General features: G+C 50.4%; 11 protein-coding genes across 11 annotated transcripts in view; 5 read left to right on the top strand and 6 right to left on the bottom strand.

Annotated features, from left to right (window-relative positions):
- The window catches only part of Pmar_PMAR008989 (hypothetical protein), a gene marked incomplete at both ends in the record, with an annotated part of 2,704 nt that extends 1,357 nt beyond the window's left edge, over nucleotides 1-1,347 (bottom strand). Inside the window, 6 exons of the mRNA XM_002769443.1 lie at nucleotides 178-285; nucleotides 339-426; nucleotides 472-570; nucleotides 618-774; nucleotides 818-942; nucleotides 1,204-1,347. Of these exons, the coding sequence (XP_002769489.1) occupies nucleotides 178-285; nucleotides 339-426; nucleotides 472-570; nucleotides 618-774; nucleotides 818-942; nucleotides 1,204-1,347 (721 nt within the window). The remainder of the gene's footprint in view (nucleotides 1-177; nucleotides 286-338; nucleotides 427-471; nucleotides 571-617; nucleotides 775-817; nucleotides 943-1,203) is intronic.
- A 73-nt stretch (nucleotides 1,348-1,420) lies between these two features.
- Nucleotides 1,421-2,079, bottom strand: Pmar_PMAR008988 (U6 snRNP protein Lsm2, putative; the record flags this gene model as incomplete). Its single annotated transcript, XM_002769442.1, has 4 exons — nucleotides 1,421-1,550; nucleotides 1,598-1,650; nucleotides 1,870-1,940; nucleotides 1,995-2,079. The coding sequence occupies 4 exons, from the start codon at nucleotides 2,077-2,079 to the stop codon at nucleotides 1,508-1,510; spliced, it is 252 nt and encodes an 83-aa protein (XP_002769488.1). The 3' UTR covers nucleotides 1,421-1,507.
- Nucleotides 2,080-2,731: 652 nt separating this feature from the next.
- Pmar_PMAR008987 (hypothetical protein) lies at nucleotides 2,732-3,608 on the bottom strand (the record flags this gene model as incomplete). The annotated part of the gene is made up of 3 exons (XM_002769441.1): nucleotides 2,732-2,763; nucleotides 3,007-3,352; nucleotides 3,402-3,608. The coding sequence occupies 3 exons, from the start codon at nucleotides 3,606-3,608 to the stop codon at nucleotides 2,732-2,734; spliced, it is 585 nt and encodes a 194-aa protein (XP_002769487.1).
- Nucleotides 3,609-3,733: 125 nt separating this feature from the next.
- Nucleotides 3,734-4,740, bottom strand: Pmar_PMAR008986 (hypothetical protein; the record flags this gene model as incomplete). Its single annotated transcript, XM_002769440.1, has 8 exons — nucleotides 3,734-3,846; nucleotides 3,890-3,986; nucleotides 4,029-4,129; nucleotides 4,172-4,256; nucleotides 4,303-4,350; nucleotides 4,398-4,498; nucleotides 4,550-4,607; nucleotides 4,651-4,740. 8 exons carry the CDS (start codon nucleotides 4,738-4,740, stop codon nucleotides 3,734-3,736), a joined length of 693 nt encoding a protein of 230 aa, XP_002769486.1.
- Nucleotides 4,741-5,348: 608 nt separating this feature from the next.
- On the top strand, nucleotides 5,349-6,565 carry Pmar_PMAR008985 (cytochrome Coxidase subunit, putative; the record flags this gene model as incomplete). Its single annotated transcript, XM_002769439.1, has 7 exons — nucleotides 5,349-5,443; nucleotides 5,519-5,641; nucleotides 5,689-5,826; nucleotides 5,876-6,025; nucleotides 6,074-6,185; nucleotides 6,229-6,306; nucleotides 6,357-6,565. The coding sequence occupies 7 exons, from the start codon at nucleotides 5,349-5,351 to the stop codon at nucleotides 6,435-6,437; spliced, it is 777 nt and encodes a 258-aa protein (XP_002769485.1). The 3' UTR covers nucleotides 6,438-6,565.
- Nucleotides 6,566-7,098: 533 nt separating this feature from the next.
- Pmar_PMAR008984 (conserved hypothetical protein) lies at nucleotides 7,099-8,584 on the top strand (the record flags this gene model as incomplete). The annotated part of the gene is made up of 8 exons (XM_002769438.1): nucleotides 7,099-7,278; nucleotides 7,326-7,433; nucleotides 7,487-7,619; nucleotides 7,671-7,771; nucleotides 7,815-7,906; nucleotides 7,953-8,079; nucleotides 8,132-8,290; nucleotides 8,336-8,584. 8 exons carry the CDS (start codon nucleotides 7,099-7,101, stop codon nucleotides 8,447-8,449), a joined length of 1,014 nt encoding a protein of 337 aa, XP_002769484.1. The 3' UTR covers nucleotides 8,450-8,584.
- A 606-nt stretch (nucleotides 8,585-9,190) lies between these two features.
- Pmar_PMAR008983 (phenylalanyl-tRNA synthetase alpha chain, putative) lies at nucleotides 9,191-11,402 on the bottom strand (the record flags this gene model as incomplete). Its single annotated transcript, XM_002769437.1, has 13 exons — nucleotides 9,191-9,394; nucleotides 9,438-9,608; nucleotides 9,659-9,788; nucleotides 9,837-9,911; nucleotides 9,956-10,039; nucleotides 10,089-10,151; nucleotides 10,204-10,326; nucleotides 10,370-10,665; nucleotides 10,767-10,776; nucleotides 10,820-10,941; nucleotides 10,988-11,062; nucleotides 11,112-11,210; nucleotides 11,259-11,402. The coding sequence occupies 13 exons, from the start codon at nucleotides 11,400-11,402 to the stop codon at nucleotides 9,191-9,193; spliced, it is 1,596 nt and encodes a 531-aa protein (XP_002769483.1).
- Nucleotides 11,403-11,554: 152 nt separating this feature from the next.
- On the bottom strand, nucleotides 11,555-13,522 carry Pmar_PMAR008982 (histone-binding protein RBBP4, putative; the record flags this gene model as incomplete). The annotated part of the gene is made up of 14 exons (XM_002769436.1): nucleotides 11,555-11,641; nucleotides 11,698-11,798; nucleotides 11,847-11,948; nucleotides 11,994-12,079; nucleotides 12,128-12,192; nucleotides 12,247-12,346; nucleotides 12,396-12,516; nucleotides 12,568-12,674; nucleotides 12,719-12,812; nucleotides 12,859-12,911; nucleotides 12,956-13,040; nucleotides 13,088-13,242; nucleotides 13,294-13,395; nucleotides 13,440-13,522. 14 exons carry the CDS (start codon nucleotides 13,520-13,522, stop codon nucleotides 11,555-11,557), a joined length of 1,341 nt encoding a protein of 446 aa, XP_002769482.1.
- Nucleotides 13,523-13,865: 343 nt separating this feature from the next.
- Pmar_PMAR008981 (citrate synthase, putative) lies at nucleotides 13,866-15,275 on the top strand (the record flags this gene model as incomplete). Its single annotated transcript, XM_002769435.1, has 1 exon — nucleotides 13,866-15,275. One exon carries the CDS (start codon nucleotides 13,866-13,868, stop codon nucleotides 15,273-15,275), a length of 1,410 nt encoding a protein of 469 aa, XP_002769481.1.
- A 199-nt stretch (nucleotides 15,276-15,474) lies between these two features.
- Nucleotides 15,475-16,083, top strand: Pmar_PMAR008980 (Small nuclear ribonucleoprotein Sm D3, putative; the record flags this gene model as incomplete). Its single annotated transcript, XM_002769434.1, has 4 exons — nucleotides 15,475-15,563; nucleotides 15,615-15,708; nucleotides 15,763-15,853; nucleotides 15,902-16,083. 4 exons carry the CDS (start codon nucleotides 15,475-15,477, stop codon nucleotides 15,985-15,987), a joined length of 360 nt encoding a protein of 119 aa, XP_002769480.1. The 3' UTR covers nucleotides 15,988-16,083.
- Nucleotides 16,084-16,685: 602 nt separating this feature from the next.
- Nucleotides 16,686-17,544, top strand: part of Pmar_PMAR008979 (carboxypeptidase Y precursor, putative) — a gene marked incomplete at both ends in the record, with an annotated part of 2,432 nt that continues 1,573 nt past the window's right edge. Inside the window, 3 exons of the mRNA XM_002769433.1 lie at nucleotides 16,686-16,842; nucleotides 17,063-17,122; nucleotides 17,454-17,541. Coding sequence (XP_002769479.1) covers nucleotides 16,686-16,842; nucleotides 17,063-17,122; nucleotides 17,454-17,541 — 305 coding nt within the window. The remainder of the gene's footprint in view (nucleotides 16,843-17,062; nucleotides 17,123-17,453; nucleotides 17,542-17,544) is intronic.

The following is a 17,544-nucleotide window of genomic DNA, read 5'->3' as shown; positions in this document are numbered from 1 at the left end:
GAGGCAATGGAAGCTCCATGAACCCAATATGGGGAGAAAATGATATTTTATTCTCTACAAAGACTCCAGAAAATATCTATAATTTTCAGGCTGGGCTGGACACAGACGAGAACAGATTCTCATCAAGCCTGTTGGTTACTATACGATGGCCGCCGAATGATGGGTTAAGACGAATACCTTCCAGCATGCCAGAGAGTAGAGCAAAGATACTCTTCCTCCGTTGCACATTGGGGGAGCCTTCATATGAGCGATAGAGATCGTACAGTTCCAAAGCCACAGTAGATCCTAACAATAAGACTACTACTATCAACAACACTCTAGTGTGATGAAAGTGTTACCTTCGACTGAGGTGAACGCCGAGAAACACTGTTCAACAAAGGGGGCAGGGACGGTCTCTGGAGAAGGAGGCAGCACTGATGGGAGGACCTACCGTACAGGATGATCGATCGCGATGGAGTACTCAAAGCCTACCTTTATCCGATGTCTGTTAAGAGTGGACTCCACTGGCATTGCCATTCGAGCATCTGTACCGAAGCTAGGACGGAAAGAGAGGTGCTGCTGTAGATAGGGCTGACCGAGAGAAGCACTTCTAGCCCTCCAAGAACCGATCGTACTACATGCCGGAGTTTGGGCCATTGACCAAGCAGGGAGGATCCAGTAGTGGTAGTAGCTGCCTCATCAGAGACCATGTCGTAATAAGTAGGCTTATATGCAGTGAATGCTCCTGGCTGGGCTCGGCCCCCTCCACTGAAGACCTCTTCCACAACAGGAGACCTGCATGATAAAGTAACACCCGCGATAGATGCAGTACACGAACCTGGACGCCTTAGTCTTAGACGGCTTCGCTTCCTCCTCTTCCTGTCCAGAAGCCTCCCCACCCACTTCAAAGAGCATGTCCTCGTCAATGCCATCCGTTGAAGTAATAGTAGAGGGATCCAATACCTAGCAGTGTTGGAATATACGTTCGGTTTCCTCAGCCCAGCTCAGAGGTTCCCTCGCTATATCATGGACATTCACACACGACTATACAAAACCAACAAGAACTCTCGAAAATTTCCTCAGAGTTCCCCTATGGTCACCAAGACACACAGTTCATATCGTCCTGCCCATTACGCACGTGGTCCTACTACTACAACTGGCCATACGAATTGGTATGTCGAATACCTCCCCCACTAAGAGGCGTTCACCGTCCTCTCTTACTACCGTGCCCTTCAATAGTTTATCCCATTCTCCCGTAGCCATGGTCTTAGTCTCGTGGAAAGGGCTGTCGTCCGTCTCCTCCTCCTCTCCATCCGAAGATGAGGACATGTCAGCATCCCACAACGCATCCACGCCAAACCGAGCCATACGTGTACAAACAAAGTACTACGATGGTATGGAATTCTCAATCGTGTGATGAAAACTCAACAGAGCGGGGAGTCGGTAAATTGTATTCGCGCTCAACGGTTACTTGGCAGGCTCTATCCTGTTGACACCGCTTTGTGCTGCAAGCTCTTTCCGGCATTGATCAGTTAAGCTCTATAAGCATAAACAGCATCATCATCATGGACCTGCGGCCGCGCTCACCTGTGTATACATATCGGGTAAGTGGACGTACCGTACAACACTGCCTCGGATAAAACAATTACGTAGAGAGAGGAGATGAGGGTACTGAGGGGAAGGGCCGAGATTTCTACGCCGTGGGGGAGATTTATAAGACCCGATATGTTCATGGTGATACCATTTCACATCATTCGTTGTTCATATGATAGCCCATATTCCTGCGTTGGAGAAATTCATGACCACGGTTAATACAAGGGATACTCATATTGACACCTCACTCTAATGCTATTCGCTAGAGTTTAGCGTCACGCGCCACGAAATTAATACCTGTTCAGGATTGTTGATAGAGATGTTCTTAAGTTTAACATTGAAATACTGATCCACTGCTTGCAACGTGCCTGATGCGAAGAGCACCTCCTCTGTCACTGCTGTGTTCAACCTCAAGATACTACCCGTTATTTGGACGTCATTTTTCATCTCCACTGTGACCTGGGCGTTGCTGTCCACGAGGTTCTGGAAGAAGTCGAAGAATAGCATCTCGATCAACTACTACGCGAAAAGGCTGAGATACTCAAACACGACAGACGTGAGTTTCTGTCAAGAGGTAGTTGTAATAGCGATCTCCTCAAAGAGTGCTACAGTATAAGAAAAGTGCTATTATCCCCTACCACACAAAGCACTTCATATTGATCGAGGTGTGGTATCAGTCTGCAGCAGCATGGTGAACCGTGATCGAAACTGCGAATATTCCGACAACCACAACCACATAAGAAGCACCATGGATAGCACAGAATTGCCAATACCGCGCAATTCCATCAACACGGAATCTTCACGAGCACCTCTGTGAAAAAAGTCGTCGCTAGTTACCAAAAAACTATTGCTTTCTCATGAGAACACTTGTAGTAGTGCGAAATAATGACACCGACCTTCCGGCTCCTCTTTACCACTTCCTGCACATAAAGATAGCCATAGTACACTGAATAAATATGTAACGACATTTTGGGTAGTATAGAAGTAGATAACAATAGTTTTAATACTTTCCGCGCTCAACTTCACCAAGGCGCTTTCAGAATCCACAAGTCCTTCAGCGCCTCGCCAGGTCCATATCCTCGTTGTCATTATCAATTGAAGAAATTATGGTAATAGGTCAATAATAAATCATGGATCAGTCCCCATGCTATGCCCTCCGTTAATAAGCGGCAGAAACGTTACATTGCACGCCTATATGAAAAAACTCCCTACAGAAAACGGAGGAGGAGGCATTCTTTTGCCATGGGGACTATTGCTTCAGCATACCGATACCACTACTGCCTTGTCCACACTTTCAAAACCCTCGATGACCAAAGACATATCACTTTCGCCTACTTCAACATCATTCATAGTACAGCATATCACCAACGAGGAGCCTTCTTTTATATCTAACTTCAGAGCATGAAATTCCAACTGTGAACAATCGTCCATCACCTCTACAGCGGAGTCCTTGTATGAAGACTCTTTTCTTCCGCATCAGAGTGCTTGTGTCATGAGGAGCATTCTTGAGCAGCGCTCCAGAATGAGTTTTTTGTTTTTTAATTGGTGGCTCTGGGGTTACCACTTCCTCCTCATCCTCACTAGAGGTAGTATCAGGAACAATAGCATACTTGGCATTTTCAGTGGTAACTTCGCCGATCTTAGCGGCATCAGGCAAATTTCTCTCTACATCACTACTCACAGGAGCAGCACATGTCGTCAAGACCTTGGTCTTAGTGATGAACGATGGTTGTGAAAATCCTCTACTGGCGATTTTCAATCCAAGGCCGAGATTCTGTGCCTAAAAACATGCACGATATAGAGCATCAGCACTGAGCTAAACTGAGGACCTTGAGATTGAGCAATGCCACGAGGGGCTCCTGTTGTTGGTTCAGCTGGTCCCGGCCCTCCTCATTTAGGATCATGTTAAGCACAACCGACGCGCGTGGTGGGGCTGGGACTTCGGGCTTAGAACCGTCGCTATAGTCGACTTCCTTAGACAGAGCACCGCTACTGAGAACATTTGTGGCATCGAATGTAGCGAAGGAGCAAACCATAGAGATGAAAAAGAAATCGCTACGACAACTTCCCTCCACACTGGAGTAGAATCAACGCAAGCACGATGAGTATACACGACGATGAGCACATGTCTCAACTTATTGGTAAAATGACTGACTTCCTTTCAAAAGTATGCCAAGGCGCCGGCATCTTCCCGACGATGCACACCATGACCGGCGATCTTGGAACGGTAAAAGGTGGCTTTCATCAGGCCTCTAGCATTACCCTCAGAAGCACCTGATGCCAGCAATAGGGAAACTAGGTGAGACTGACCCACTACCCGCTGAGAGGCTTCTCTTCCTAGTTTGAGCCTCCCCTTGAGCCGGCACTGTCCATCCTACCTCCATAGCTGTAGTAACAGGGGCTCCAGTACATCTCTGAAGACCGTGATAAGACGTCTATATCAAACGCTACGTTACTTGCTGTGGCCCCGTGGTCCTTCTCCTGAAATCTAGGTAGGCCCTTTTCCCCTCCTCCTCACTACTAACGCCATAGACAAGCAGTTCCTCCCCGACAGCGTCTATGAATGACCATAATCAAGCAACGCATACGCTCAGCCTACCTGAGGTCTCTCGTGCCAATAGCTCACCCCGAGGGATCTTCTTCGTGGAAAACTCACAGTAGGGTGGTGGTGAGAGAGCGAACCTCTAAAAGTATCACCCCATGCAGACAGGGATTGTCCTCTTTCCCGACCTGTTCCAAAAACCTCACAGCCGAGCTCTTGGGTGCAGGGAAGGGCTCCTAAGACGAAACTATCCTACCATCATCGATTCGTATCATCCCGTCACCGTGGGATCAGTTTTATCACTCGTTCCAAGATCAAACTTGGCTAGGTACTTGGCCTTGCAGGGATCGGCATTGAGACCGATCCATATGGTGGACCCACGGCCTGGCAATATGATCCGATAGCACATCCCCCTCTACCACTACTGCTACTCACCGTCAAACTTATATCGAGGCTTCAGCCTTTTGCCGCTTTTCTTATACTCTTCGAACGCCTATGAAAAACGTAGAGTTGTGAGAAAGTATCAACCAAATCACATTCTGGATCCATTTCCGCTGTTGCCCCCTTTCCTTTTCGAAGATCTCACGCCAGGCCTTCATCTCATTCGTTGTCGTCCCGGCTGACATAACGGGGATGAGTCGATGAAAAAAACTTCGACTGTTCTTGTGATTCGTTCAGTCAACAGATCTCGCTATGCAACTAGACCACCAGAGACGCTACACTGCAGTATGGACACCTCTACAATGCTCTATGCAGCTTGGTCGTTAAGCCAAGAGGAATCGCTACACTTCAACGGGAACTGGCACTATACATATACACCGTGAGAGGAGAGACACCTAAGGCGGATAGGGTCTTGTGGGCCATACGATAGGCGTGATAGATGCCCGTGGAGAATGAATCAGTCGTAGGGAAGGTATGTCGAGTCCACATTGTGGATGAAAACAGAATATTAGCGAGTTATATGAGCCATGAAGTCACTGGACTCTTGACGGCTGTTACGTAGCGATTCAAAGGGAATGACACCTTGGGGTCATATAAAGACGGAAGAGGAGAGAGTAAGTGCCATGTAAGCACTAATGATGGTAATATGTTGTCGATCACATCTTTCCCTTTTTGTTTTCCAATTTCTGAACGGATCTGGCAAAGTACAAAGTTACATTTTGCAGAAAGTGCGTCGCTCCGCTCATATGCAAACGGGTTCGCCCAAAAGTCAATATCAGTCGCCAATATCATCATGACCCTGCTAACGAGGACCTTCACGCGCTCTCTCGGGGCATCCCTCCTATCCAATCGAGCTACTCTACTCTCCAATAAGCAGCAAAGCAGATGGTACTACTTTAGGTCATGGACTTCCTGTTCGCTTACTAGGATCAACTGCCCTCCCTCCACCTGACCATGTGGTAGGTATCGCCATTGGCACCGTATGTCTGAGGATGATTGGGCTCTGCCCTTGGACTCCATGCCTGAGGACGTGAAAACTCTGATGGCCACACCACAGACCGAACGAGGCTTCGTAGAGGACTACTGGTACCTCATAGGTCTTATGTATTCATCCCAACAACGCAAGTGCCTAGGTATAATAGAATACGTGGAGAGGCAACACTGTTGGACCCAGAGGCTCTGCCATCTAAGAGCTACATTGACCTGGCCAGGGACATGGGACTTCAGATTGTCGATGAACCTTCGAGCCATATGATGGGTCTTATCGAGCTGTAGACCTCACTGGTAGTCAAGTGCGGGTGGTGGAAGACTGGTATGCAGATACGAGTACTTGAGAGGGGCATCTTTTGTCGGCCCTTTTGGTACTATAGAGAACCCTGTCCTGGTCCCAGCTGTGGGTCAGGAGCGCGTTGTAGCCTGCACTGGAGGAGTTGGTGATGAGGAGCATTTCACCTTGTGGTTTAGATGCAGGTAACCGCTTCACTCAACGGTCGCTGGTAGTGATCCTACCACTCTCAGGGAAGGTTTCATGTACCGTTGTGGAGAATGTGACCAAATTTTCATGCTCGTGCGGCTCTACTACGAGGACCGTTACTGGACACAGACCCTCGTCAGAGACACTTTTATGTCTGTAAGTGCAAAGGCTCTGTTATCAACCATTACTAAAGCTGCAGGATGGTGACATGTTCGACTTAAAGACACTGGAGAGGGTGCATAAGATGTGGAATAAGGACGAGATGGTCCGATGGGAGGTGAGCAGATCTATGGTAGGGGCCTCGGAGGGGCTGGAAGTATGGCTTAGGTCGGCTACTGGGCCCAGGATTATGTCCTTGGCAAGGGTGTACTCCCTGGTATGGTGGAGGAACATACTCGTGTGAACTAAGTTTAACGATGCACCTTTTTGATACTATTATCATTGCACAGCGTTTGAGTGGATATTTCCCTCATACGTCATATGGAAAGCGTCGTCGTATAACATGCGGGGGCTCTAATAGTGAATTTTCGAAACACTGTGAGAGAGAGTTGAGTTCACAGTAGTGGTGATAGTGAGCAGCACTAGAAATTTTGTGGGGCGTGACGCCGTGTTGGAGCACTTGAGGAGAAGCTCATACTTGCGCAAGTTGGTTCGCATGAATCAGACTATTGACAAGGTGGGTGAGGAAGAGAAGGAGGAGTTTATGGATGTCGAAATGTCCTCTCGAGGATGGTATTAGGAGCTCCCCTATGCGCGTCCAGTTTGTGAAGATAAGCTTAAACGATACTGTTTTTATCACGCGTTTTCGGCTTGAGTTGGTCTTGTAGCATCCTTCTATTGGGTGCTCTTCTATTCTGGGGGAGTTATTCCTAGTACGTAAGCTATGGTGGAGGAGACAGCTGTTGTGTCGGGGTCTTGGGACCAATGGGCGTACAGGTGAAGGTTGTCAAGGTAGAAGGTGGCGCAAAACGTGTGTGAGCTATGGGTGGTCATGTTCCGGACCTGTTTTGAATCTTGTAGCGTGAACTTAGATCTACAATCAGTTTCCAACCACTACTACCCAGCCCAAATGTCCAGACAGTTCCGCGGTGATGATCATGAGCCTACCTGGGAGGAGGTTAAGGGTCTCCTAGCCGACCCCGAGGCCCCTGTGGAACAGAGGTATCGCGCCCTCTTCTATGCCCGCAGCCGGGACGATTCTGAGGCGATTGAGGCTCTTTATAAGGTTTTGGAGCCCGAGACCAAATCGGTATGTGCATGCGTGTTGTTCATACCACTCCTCACCGAACTTGCCAGGTCCTCCTCCGACATGAAGCATGCTATTGCATCGGCCAGATGGAGCATGGATTGGAAGGCGCATGGAAGCTCGAGAGCGTCATGGACGACGTTAACGAGCACCCCATGGTGAGATCTCGACCATGGTACTCATTAACGAGTACCATTTTGGTTTATTTCAGGTGCGGCATGAAGCCATTGAAGGCCTCGCTGCGTGTGGCTCCGTGGACTCCCTTGAGAAGATCCGTCCCTATCTGACCCATGAGAACGAGGCTATCCGGGACACCGCTACCTTAGCCGTCGAATCCCTTGAGAGTAATATGAATACTGCCTGTCAACTTCTATTCCTCACACCTTCCCTCTTAGACCTCAAGCAGACCAAGGACACCGATGCCCAGCGTAGCGAGTTCAACACTGTCGACCCCATCGGAGCCAAAGCCCGTCAGCATGCCACCAAGACTGAGGAGGTACTAGCCCTTCTCCCAGCTATCCTTCTATTCTGTCATTCAGGCCGCCCAGCGTCTCATGGACCCCAAGGCCAAGCTCTCTGACCGGTATGCTGCCATGTACCAGCTACGTGCCGCTACCTTGCCTGGCTCAGTGTAGGCCTTTTCTGTAGTCGGTAACCCTACTCTACCTGACCCATAGGTCCCCCGACCCTGAAGCGCTCAAGGCCCTAGCTCGAGTACTTAGGGAAGACCACACCTCAGCTTTGATGAGGCATGAGCTTGCCTTCGTTGTGGCCCAGGTCGCTTTCGATGCCGATAGAGAGATGGTGAGTACAGACCCAACGGGACCCGTCCGACCCATTGCCTTCTCCTCGATAGACCCTCTCGAGCGTCCAAGCCCTTATCGATTCTGTGAAGGATACCGACGAGGCCTGCATGGTTCGCCATGAGTCCGCTGTGGCTCTCGGCTCCGTCGGTGGTGAGGAAGCCACCAAGTTCCTAAGGGAATACGTCCAAAGGCCCGTGAACCATGACGAGGTAAGACCATCTCTCTCTTGCCTTTTACCCATCCTACCCTCTCAGGATGAATCTGTGGTTATCGAGAGCTGCAAGGTAGCATTGGATGCCATCAACTTCTGGTCGGACATGACGACTATCGAGGAGCAGCCAACGGAAGGCTCAGCCATCACTGCTTAAACTCCTGTGGCTCTAACGTTTAATAAATCTCTAATAACATTACCTCGGGGCTGATCTCCGAGTTTGGTAATAAGGAGGCAGTTTGCTTACTCTACGAGTTTCTTATAAAGTACTGTCGTATCTTTTCACTGCGTGATATCATTGCTGCTTGAGTTGAGTCACGATAAAAGGGGTTCAGTCATGGTGATGGATGCTCCCGAACCTCGTCACCACTCTTCGGGATTGGATATGGTTGAGACTCCTCCGAGAGGTACCCAGCTGTAAGCCCCTCGGTGAGAGGAGATACCATGATAGTTTGGCTAACAACAGCACTACTTCTATTGGCCTTCTCATCTAAATGGACCGGCTCTATATCAATAGTAATAATGAATGGATCCAGCATCGTCCCTAAGAGGGGAATCCTGGACAGCAGTAGTAGTAGATGCAGCTGCCACTTCTGACAGGCGTTTTCGAGCCTTGCTTATACACCGTTATCCACCCACTTGGCTCTGCTACTACTAATCAGTACGGCATTAGCGAAGCCGGATAGAAGTACCCCTCGGGTGAAAGTATCATACCCTTATCCGAGGTAGCCTTATAAATTCTAAGTATGTAAGGCCACAGCCAACCTCTACCAGGTCTCCGGCTCCCCTTACAATCACACTGGATTTCGGAAGCCCTCCGATTCCACTGTAACGTTACCGAAAAAGAACATGTTCACGCGTCGAGAAACTGGCAGTTTATTTAACAACAGGACAACGATCATTGCTCCCTCTTCTCCTCTGCTGTCGATACCTCCTCCTCCTCCTCCCCAGGATGCAACCAACACACAGGGTTCTTCTTCAAACTCGTAACGTCCATCTTATGACCGAAGAGCTCCCTAATATTACCAATACCATATTGGATCATAGTAGGTCGCTCCACAGAAAGGCCCCATGCGATGACCGATACATCCTCGGGAATGCCCTGACAAGTACTGTACAGACGGAGGTAGTCACGAGGAGCTCACCATAGGACGGACCATCTCTGGTCGGAATATACCAGAATTGCCTATTTCGACCCACTTGTCGAGCATAGGATGGAAGGCAAAGATCTCCATACTCGGCTCGGTGTAGGGGTTGTATGCAGGCTTGAAGCGGAGGTCCGTGAGGCCCATACGTCGGAAGAACTCTCGGATGACCTATCCAGGCGAGTATAACGAAACACGGTCATAGCCTCCATCCGCCCTACCCCTATTAAATTGCCAAGGGTTAGGTTACGGTCAGCGACGAAGCCTTCCACTTGGTGGAACTCAGCGAGATGGGTGGCATCCAAAGTTTCATTACGGAACACACGATCGATAGAGAAACACTTCTTAGGCCTGATAGCCAGGAGAGCTTGCACAAGCAGCAATGCTCATGAGAGTTACTTGAAAACGCCAGTGCGGATGTAGTCCCGTCCCATCTCGTAGAGTACACGAGTGCTCACAGCGGTGGTATGAGTTCTGAGCAACACAGACTTCGCCTCGAGAACCATCACAACGCCGACCTCAGGATGTTCTTCCTGGACTCCTTCTCGGACCAGTCGTATCGCCACCCGATAGAGCCATAGCCGCCAACCTCGTGCATATTCCTGGACAACGTAGCGACAGTGAGAGTCATCACCTCTACAATATCCTTACTTCACGGCGTTCATGTAGTCCTCAGGGATCCTGTTGGTAGATGCAGGTGAGGTAATGAAGAACCTAAGGCAGTTTCGACTTGTCCACTATCGCCCAACCCGACAGTGGCACTCACGTGTCATGAGCATCACGAGCGGGGTGCTGCTGAGGCTGGAAGAGAGCGTCGAAGTTCCAGAATGAGGACTCTAAGTAGCGGTTGGTGGGCATCTCCTCGAAACCCATGAGGAGTAGGATATTCCTACAACACTAGTGTGAGAGCGTTTAGACTGTGGAAGGGCTACCTGATCTCAGTCTTGACCTTGAGGAGAGGGTGGAGATGACCACCGCCAAGGTCCCGGGCAAGGGCCGTCTTGAGGTTGTAACTGAGGCGATCGGTTTTGGTATTCCCATCCGAGTTGGTATTGTCAGGTGTCGATCTGTTACTGCTGATAGGCAGACCTACGGTTTGAACTGGACATCTTTCCATGACTTGTTCTGTATCATCTCCTGGTGTGAGCTCAGTCTCCTGTTTGACGATCTCCGTTCTGAAGTTGCTAGTCTTCTCCACCTGAAGCCCAGTGGTCTTTGTGAGATGTATCTAACCCCGCTCCAAAGCAGTACACAGTGTCTTAGCGTCACACCTACCAATTTCCTCTCTTCAGCATGTCCATATCGGCTTCGCTATAGAGGCAACCTCACCCTTGCCGACCTACCAAGACACCAAGTAGCTTCACTCGCCGAGATCGCACTACTTAGTCAGCAGTACAGCTACAGTATCCTCTATAGAGTCCTTGGCTTTATCAGACAGTGACACCTCCTTGGTCGCTTTATTCATCGAGAGCCAGCTCTTCTTCATGGCGGCTCCGAAACCAATCTAACCCAGAACAACGAGTCACAAGACCACCCTCCTCAGCATCTACCTTGGCGACACTTCCAAGGGAGACGATGATGTCCTTCTGCACACAAGGGCCATGCTCCTTAACATAGGCCGCGACCTGGGATACCACAAATCGACATACTCCTAGAAGGCAAGCGTCCGCCCACCTGTGCTTCAGGACTGCCTAGAGTAGCATACTGCTCTCCTTCTTCAGTCGTCGTCCACTCCTCCTCCTCAAAAGGCGTAGTAGTAACGTAGTGTATGGACTGAGGGAAGATCAAATGATGAGGCAGTGGACGGACCTAGGTTAATACCTCTAGACTCTTGATGACACCAACGAGCTTAGCATGATCCCATCCAGAACTTTGGGCAAGAGCGATGGAGTTGTTGATACCACCTTCCTGCTGGTCTATTACAGTGAGAAGTGTTTCCCGACTAAGAGGTAATCCCGGAGCCATAGGACAGAGGACAGTAACGATCAATAATGAAAACCTGGATAGGAGGAAGTCGATCGGCAATCCCAACGCGACAAGTGGCACGCTGCCTCGAAACGCCTGGTTAGCGACCACGGTTTCAATTCAGTGGTGATGATGACGGGTAGAAGAGGACATCACTCTACATCGGACATGCCTTCATCATCCCCGCTTATGGTAATCTCATCATCGTCGTTGTCGTCGGAACAGAGGATCCCCTCATTCTGAGGACCAGGTATTAGGTGGATGAACGACTTCTCCTCCTCTTCCCCCGCCTTACCGGCTTCCACACTTGCACTATATTGTCCTCTGAGGTGCTGGCCACCATAGTAGGCTCGAAGGCATTCCAACTGATATCAGTGACTCGAGAGCAATGACCACCTAGACGAAGGGTGTATAAGTGCTTGACGAGATGCGGTAGACCCGTACCATGGACGAAGACCATCTCCGGAGGGCCATCCATCTCGTTGCCGTCCTCAATCTCCTCACCTACTCTGGACAGGTCCCATACTGTCACTCGACGATCGAGACCTGAGGCAAGGCGTTAGAGAGCCTTTCAAGGTCTAGAGGCATTACCAGCAGACATTATAAGATGGTCAGTGGTAGGGTTCCATTCGATGTTCAGCACATCCTCCTTATGGCCGTGCTCCAAGGCGTGGATCCTACGGAGGGGCACAGCTGGGTAACAAGGCCCACCCTTCTCATATTACTTTCGTGACATCTGCCGCATGTCCCACAGGCTCACCGTCTTGTCACTCCCGGCAGTAGCGATCATCTGATCGAGTAACCACCAAGGAGAATACAGCGATGTAGGGTGTATAGGGCCTACGTTATCATTGTGAGGTGAGAACTGGACGCAGTTACAGTCTGACTCGCCCTCGATGGCCACTACACTGTGGGCCGGCTGCTTTGGGGACCTCAAGTCCCATCTGGGGGGATAAAGGGCGTGAGGGTGGACGAAGGGGACGATATTGATACATGAGCAGCCGTCCATCATCACCAGTACTGGCTAGGATATCCCCATCACGACGATGTGTGGAAACAGCCTCGACCACATCAGTGTGGCCAGTCAGGACACTCACGGGGCTAACACCTTTGCCTGATCGATCGAGAAGAGATGGGACGATGAGAGCGGAGCGAAGCCACTCACCTTTGCCACTTTTAGGGACGCTGTTTGCGTCCCAGACTGCCACCTTGCAATCGTAGGCCCCTGAGACCAGCCGGCCAGGTACAGTAGGGCTCCAAGATAGTGCATACCTAGGGCGAGGACAGACGAAGAGAAGTGTCAGAGAGATGAATACCCTTCCGCAGTGTGGCCCTTCAAGGTGCAGAGAGAGTCAATGACGCCGTCCTTCTTAGGGTGGGAAGGGTGTTTGGAGTAATCAAAAAGTAATACTGAGAGGGAAGGACCATCACGAACTCACAAGGGCACTGAGCTTACTGTCGCCAGTGTTGGTCAGAGTCGCGATGATGAAGGGGTTTTGAGGGCAGTACCTGGAGGACGCTGGACCAAACTGAGGGGCCGTAGGGCACCCTACCTGGCCCTGTTCACTTCACCAGGGTGGTTAATCTTTGTCGATATACACATCCGGTCTTTATTGGCCGCTAGAGCAGCCCCTGACTCTAAGGGGCCCCTCCATCAGTGCCCCTCTAGCCGATAGTGTTATTACCGGAAGTCTCTATGTACTTGTCAATGTCCACCTCCTCCTTAGCATGGTATGGGACCTTCACTTGCCCTATCATCAGGTAATTCTGTTCCCCATTGCAAGTGTGAGTGCCGAGGATCATCTTGTGAGTTGAATAGTCACTGGCCTTATCCAAAGCCCTGAGGGTAAAGCCTCAGACCCATTGCCCACCTGATGGGCAATTCCCTTACGGTTTGATAGGGAGCCACTCGACGGTCAATGAGGGCCACTCCATGGTGTGGGAGATGACCATATCGTAGAGGAACGGCGTGTTCTTCTTCCATATGTTGAACCTAGAATGCCACTATCAATAGTCCCCCGAAGGGCAGTGTCCTACTCCTCGTCTATCTTATCGTCGGACCCCTCGACATCCACTTCCTCATCAGCAACCGATCTGGAGGAAGGCTCAGCTACCTTCATTTTGTAACAGATCCTCCATGATGACCGCTGAGGAGTTGACGAGAGAAATGGCGGTCCCAGGGATCGAACCGGGGATGCCAATATGGTAAAAGTCGCGCGCCCCAACAAGTGTAGATCCCTCCTGTTCATGGTTCCTTATTGAGGTCAGAGTTACGCCATCCATGCCTCGTGATTCCTAGGGCATACCGGAGAGTTCTATATGGAAAAGTGAATTTCTGCCTGGCATTGGACCGTGAATGACCCTACTGCGAGGAGGAGGAAGGCAGTGGTGCAACGCAATCGCTAGCAGCACCTTCCGGGCTTTGCCGTGCGAGTACTCAGTAGTTTTTACGATTCTCATAACATGTTATCAAAGAATCTCCTATCGCCTCGAATCGGAATTCTGGGTTGTTCTCGTTTTTACCATCACGCGGCCCCAGTGATCCAGGAGCTGAAGACTAAGGTGGAGCACCTGGCAGCCCGGGAGCAACCGCGCCTCCTGGAGCTCAAAAAGAAGTACAAAGATGTTGTTATTGGCGAGGTCTCGGCTGGTATGGTCGTTGGTGGTATGCGTGGTATCAAGGCCATGGTCACTGACACCTCCGACTTGGACCCTGTTGAGGGGATCCGTTATCGCGGTATGACGCTGAAAGAAGTCAATGAGAGTCTTCCCAAGGCGCCTCTCAAGGGCAAAGTAGGTTTGCCTGAGGGAGCTTTCTGGCTATTGATGACTGGTGAAGTCCCTACCCCTGAGATCGTATCCCACCTCAACGAGGAGCTGCACCGTCGTAGTTCTCTGCCGGCTGATGTCATACAGGTTATCGATAGTCTGCCCACATCCATGCACCCTATGACCCAGCTCTCGATCGGTATGCTGGCGATGCAGCCCTACTCCCAGTTCACTCAAAAGTACTCTCAGGGTGGTCTAGCCAAGAAGGACTACTGGGAGTACATCCTCGATGATGCTATTACTTTGATCGCTCGTGTCCCTCAAGTAGCTGCACGGATCTACCGGAGGTCTTTCTATAATAGTATTTTCATCGAGACCGATCCTCATCTGGACTGGGCTGGAAACTTTGCCAATATGCTTGGTGTCTCTGAGGACGAGAATTTCAAAGAGGCGACTCGTTTGTACTTGACCATGCATGCTGATCATGAAGGAGGTAACGTCTCGTCCCACACGACACACCTCGTCGGCTCAGCTCTGGCTGATCCCTTCTACTCCTGGGCGGCTGGTATCTGTGGTTTGGCCGGTCCTCTGCATGGTCTGGCTAATCAAGAGTGCCTCAATTGGCTTACCAGACTCCAGAAGTACCATCAACGACTTGGCATTGAGCCGAGTGTTGAGTCTGTGACGCAGTACACGAAGGATACCATGGCTAAGGGCCTGGTAGTTCCCGGGTATGGTCACGCGGTCCTCCGAGCTACTGATCCTCGTTACGCCCTTGAGAGGGAATTTTGTCTGCAGCATATTGCTGACGACCCGATGTTCAAGTTGTCCGAGGTATGTTTTAAGACGATTCCGCCCATCCTGCAGGCTACTGGTAAGATTCAGAACCCCTACCCTAACGTGGACGCCCTTTCTGGCACGATGATGCAACACTTCGGCCTCAAGGAGTCGGATTACTACACTGTTACATTCGCTGTGTCCCGAACGATTGGAGTTATGGCGCAAATGATTTGGGCGAGGGTCATGGCCATGCCTATTGAAAGGCCTAAGTCGGTTACTCTTGAATGGCTTTCTAAGACGGTCATGCACAAGACCAAGGGGTAGCTGGTCATCGCTCGGTGGGTAAGTTTTTCATGTCGTAAATACGGTACGGCAACGTACTGTTTTCAGGGAGACGTGGTATAAAGAGCCTCTGTTTTCCTGTGAACATATCTTATTAGTTTTTCTTCTTATTACTATATAGTGTTGTGTTATGGTTTGGGAGGTCCGTGGGTGCCGACAGTTAGTTCTCCGTGGTTCCAGAATGGCTGCTGTCGGTATTCCCATCAAGTTACTTCACGAGTCGGTTGGTCACACAGTCACTGTGGAGATGCAAACGGGCGAGCTGTATAGGTAGTAGGCTCGTAAAGGAGTGTGCCCATGGGCTTATTCGGTGTTGGTCAGAGGGCATCTGATCCACACTGAGGATAACATGAACCTCCTCATTGCGGAGGTGGTAGTAACGAGGAGGGACGGGAAGCAGACAAGTCTGGAGCAGGTAGTTCCGTGATGCTAGTGAGATGGTGGTCTCGTTGTTGATTACGGTGTTCAGGCCTACATCCGTGGCTCCAAAATACGTTACATAGTCGTTCCAGACAACCTTCGGTATGCTCCTATGTTCAAGCCTAGGAGGCAGGGTGCAGGTAATAGGGTAGACTGAGCGGTGGGAGATTGTCGCTATCGGTGGCTAGGTTCGGGCTGGGGTAGTTTGAACGCCCCTGGGGCCAAGGGCAAAGGAGGTAAGGGTAAGGGTGGCAAGGGCAAGGGGAGGTTCTAGTGCCTTCGTCCTCGCTGACGTCGTCTTTAACATCGACCTCACTTAGAAGCAGTAGGAGCCGACATAGTATTGTAAAGCTTTTCTGAGGTCATCGTCGACCCGTTATTGTTGTGTTTGTCATCACCACTTGGGAGGCTGCTGGGATTTTGTCAAAGTATTTCCTGCAATGTCGGAGCCGGATGTAGCCCGTGATACCATTAGATCTATGGGAGGTTGAGAGAAGTGTGGTACGGCTGCTGCATTGTCCTGTCTCTAGGCGACAGTGACGATAAGATTGACTCCAAGACTGGTCGCCTGTCTACTACTGGTTAGTGGTAGGAACCACTTCTAACTGCTCGTTCAGGTGCTGTTACCAACTGAGTGATGGGGCTTGGTTCGACGTAGTCTATAAGGAATGCCCCTATGGACGTAAAAGGTCGTGGTTCGAGGTCCACCCTTGATAGGGAGCTGGGGTGACCTCGGGAGGAGCCGATTCTGACAACTCAAAAACTTTGCTCGAGTCCTCCCGTGACGAATATTTAGGGAGTAGTCCACGACCTCACCGTCCTAGTAGGCCGACAAGAGTGTGAATGTGCTCAGCAATACCGGTGGAACTCCAAAGGCTTCAGTGCTACATCTATCATCATCCTTGCCTCCGCCGACCCGTCCAAAGAGTTTGGTAGTTCGGATGTGTAGGGGAGCTATCCTGCTTAGCGAGAATGGCTCGGCGAGACGGCTACTGCGGGCCTGAGGGGCTCTTGAGAGACTTTGATGAGCACTCTCTAGAAGAGGACCTGCCGGGGCACACTGGGGATGGGCTCACGGAGGACATCAATGTCTCGGACATCGGAGCTGAACCAACCAGCAAGAGATGGGGTACGCTGAAGCGGTAGGTGACACCTGTTCAGGCCTGAGTCGTTCGAGCCTATATTGCAAGACCACTGATTTCATCATGATTGCTCTAGTATCTGGCTTGCCGGCCAGCATGTTGTGTTGAATAAGAAGAGTGTGTTAGAGTTTCGTCCACACAGGCCTCTTTTCGGTTGACCTATGTGGAGGCCTCCTGGCCTCCTCCTGGTCACACTTTTGTGTATAGGAAGCGTATATGGTCGGCGCCTGTGGTTGGACACAGAGGGCTACTTAGGGCGTATTGAAGGTAGTGTGCCGGTATTGGCCTTTGGGACTGGAGGATCAACTAGTAGAGCAGTCATTTGCCTGACCTGCAATGGGTCGGCACCGAGCGAGGATGTCGGGATGACTGCGGGACTGATCTATGTCGTGTTGATATTTTCGATCCTCCCAACTGGCTTGTTTGGCGAATCTCATAGCATGTTTTTGGGGGTGTCGAATGGGGCACAACAGACATAGAAGTATCGAAACTCCTTACCTGACAAGGTAAGGAGTTTCGATCTGCTCGATCCTTTGCTCGATCTGGCATACTCTGTATATAACAGAGTATGCCAGATCGATCTATTGACCATCCCTAGGTCGAGGGGTGACTTCACCCTACGTCTTCGATGTTCGAGAGTTTGACCGTGGCGGCCCATGCGATCCGACTGTCCGGCAAATATCTGGGTA

This window comes from Perkinsus marinus (genome assembly GCF_000006405.1).
Source record: "Perkinsus marinus ATCC 50983 genomic scaffold scf_1104296965864, whole genome shotgun sequence".
NCBI classification, from domain to species: Eukaryota; Perkinsozoa; order Perkinsida; family Perkinsidae; genus Perkinsus; species Perkinsus marinus.
Note: the sequence above shows the minus strand (reverse complement) of the source record. Positions and strands in the feature narration are given on the sequence as shown.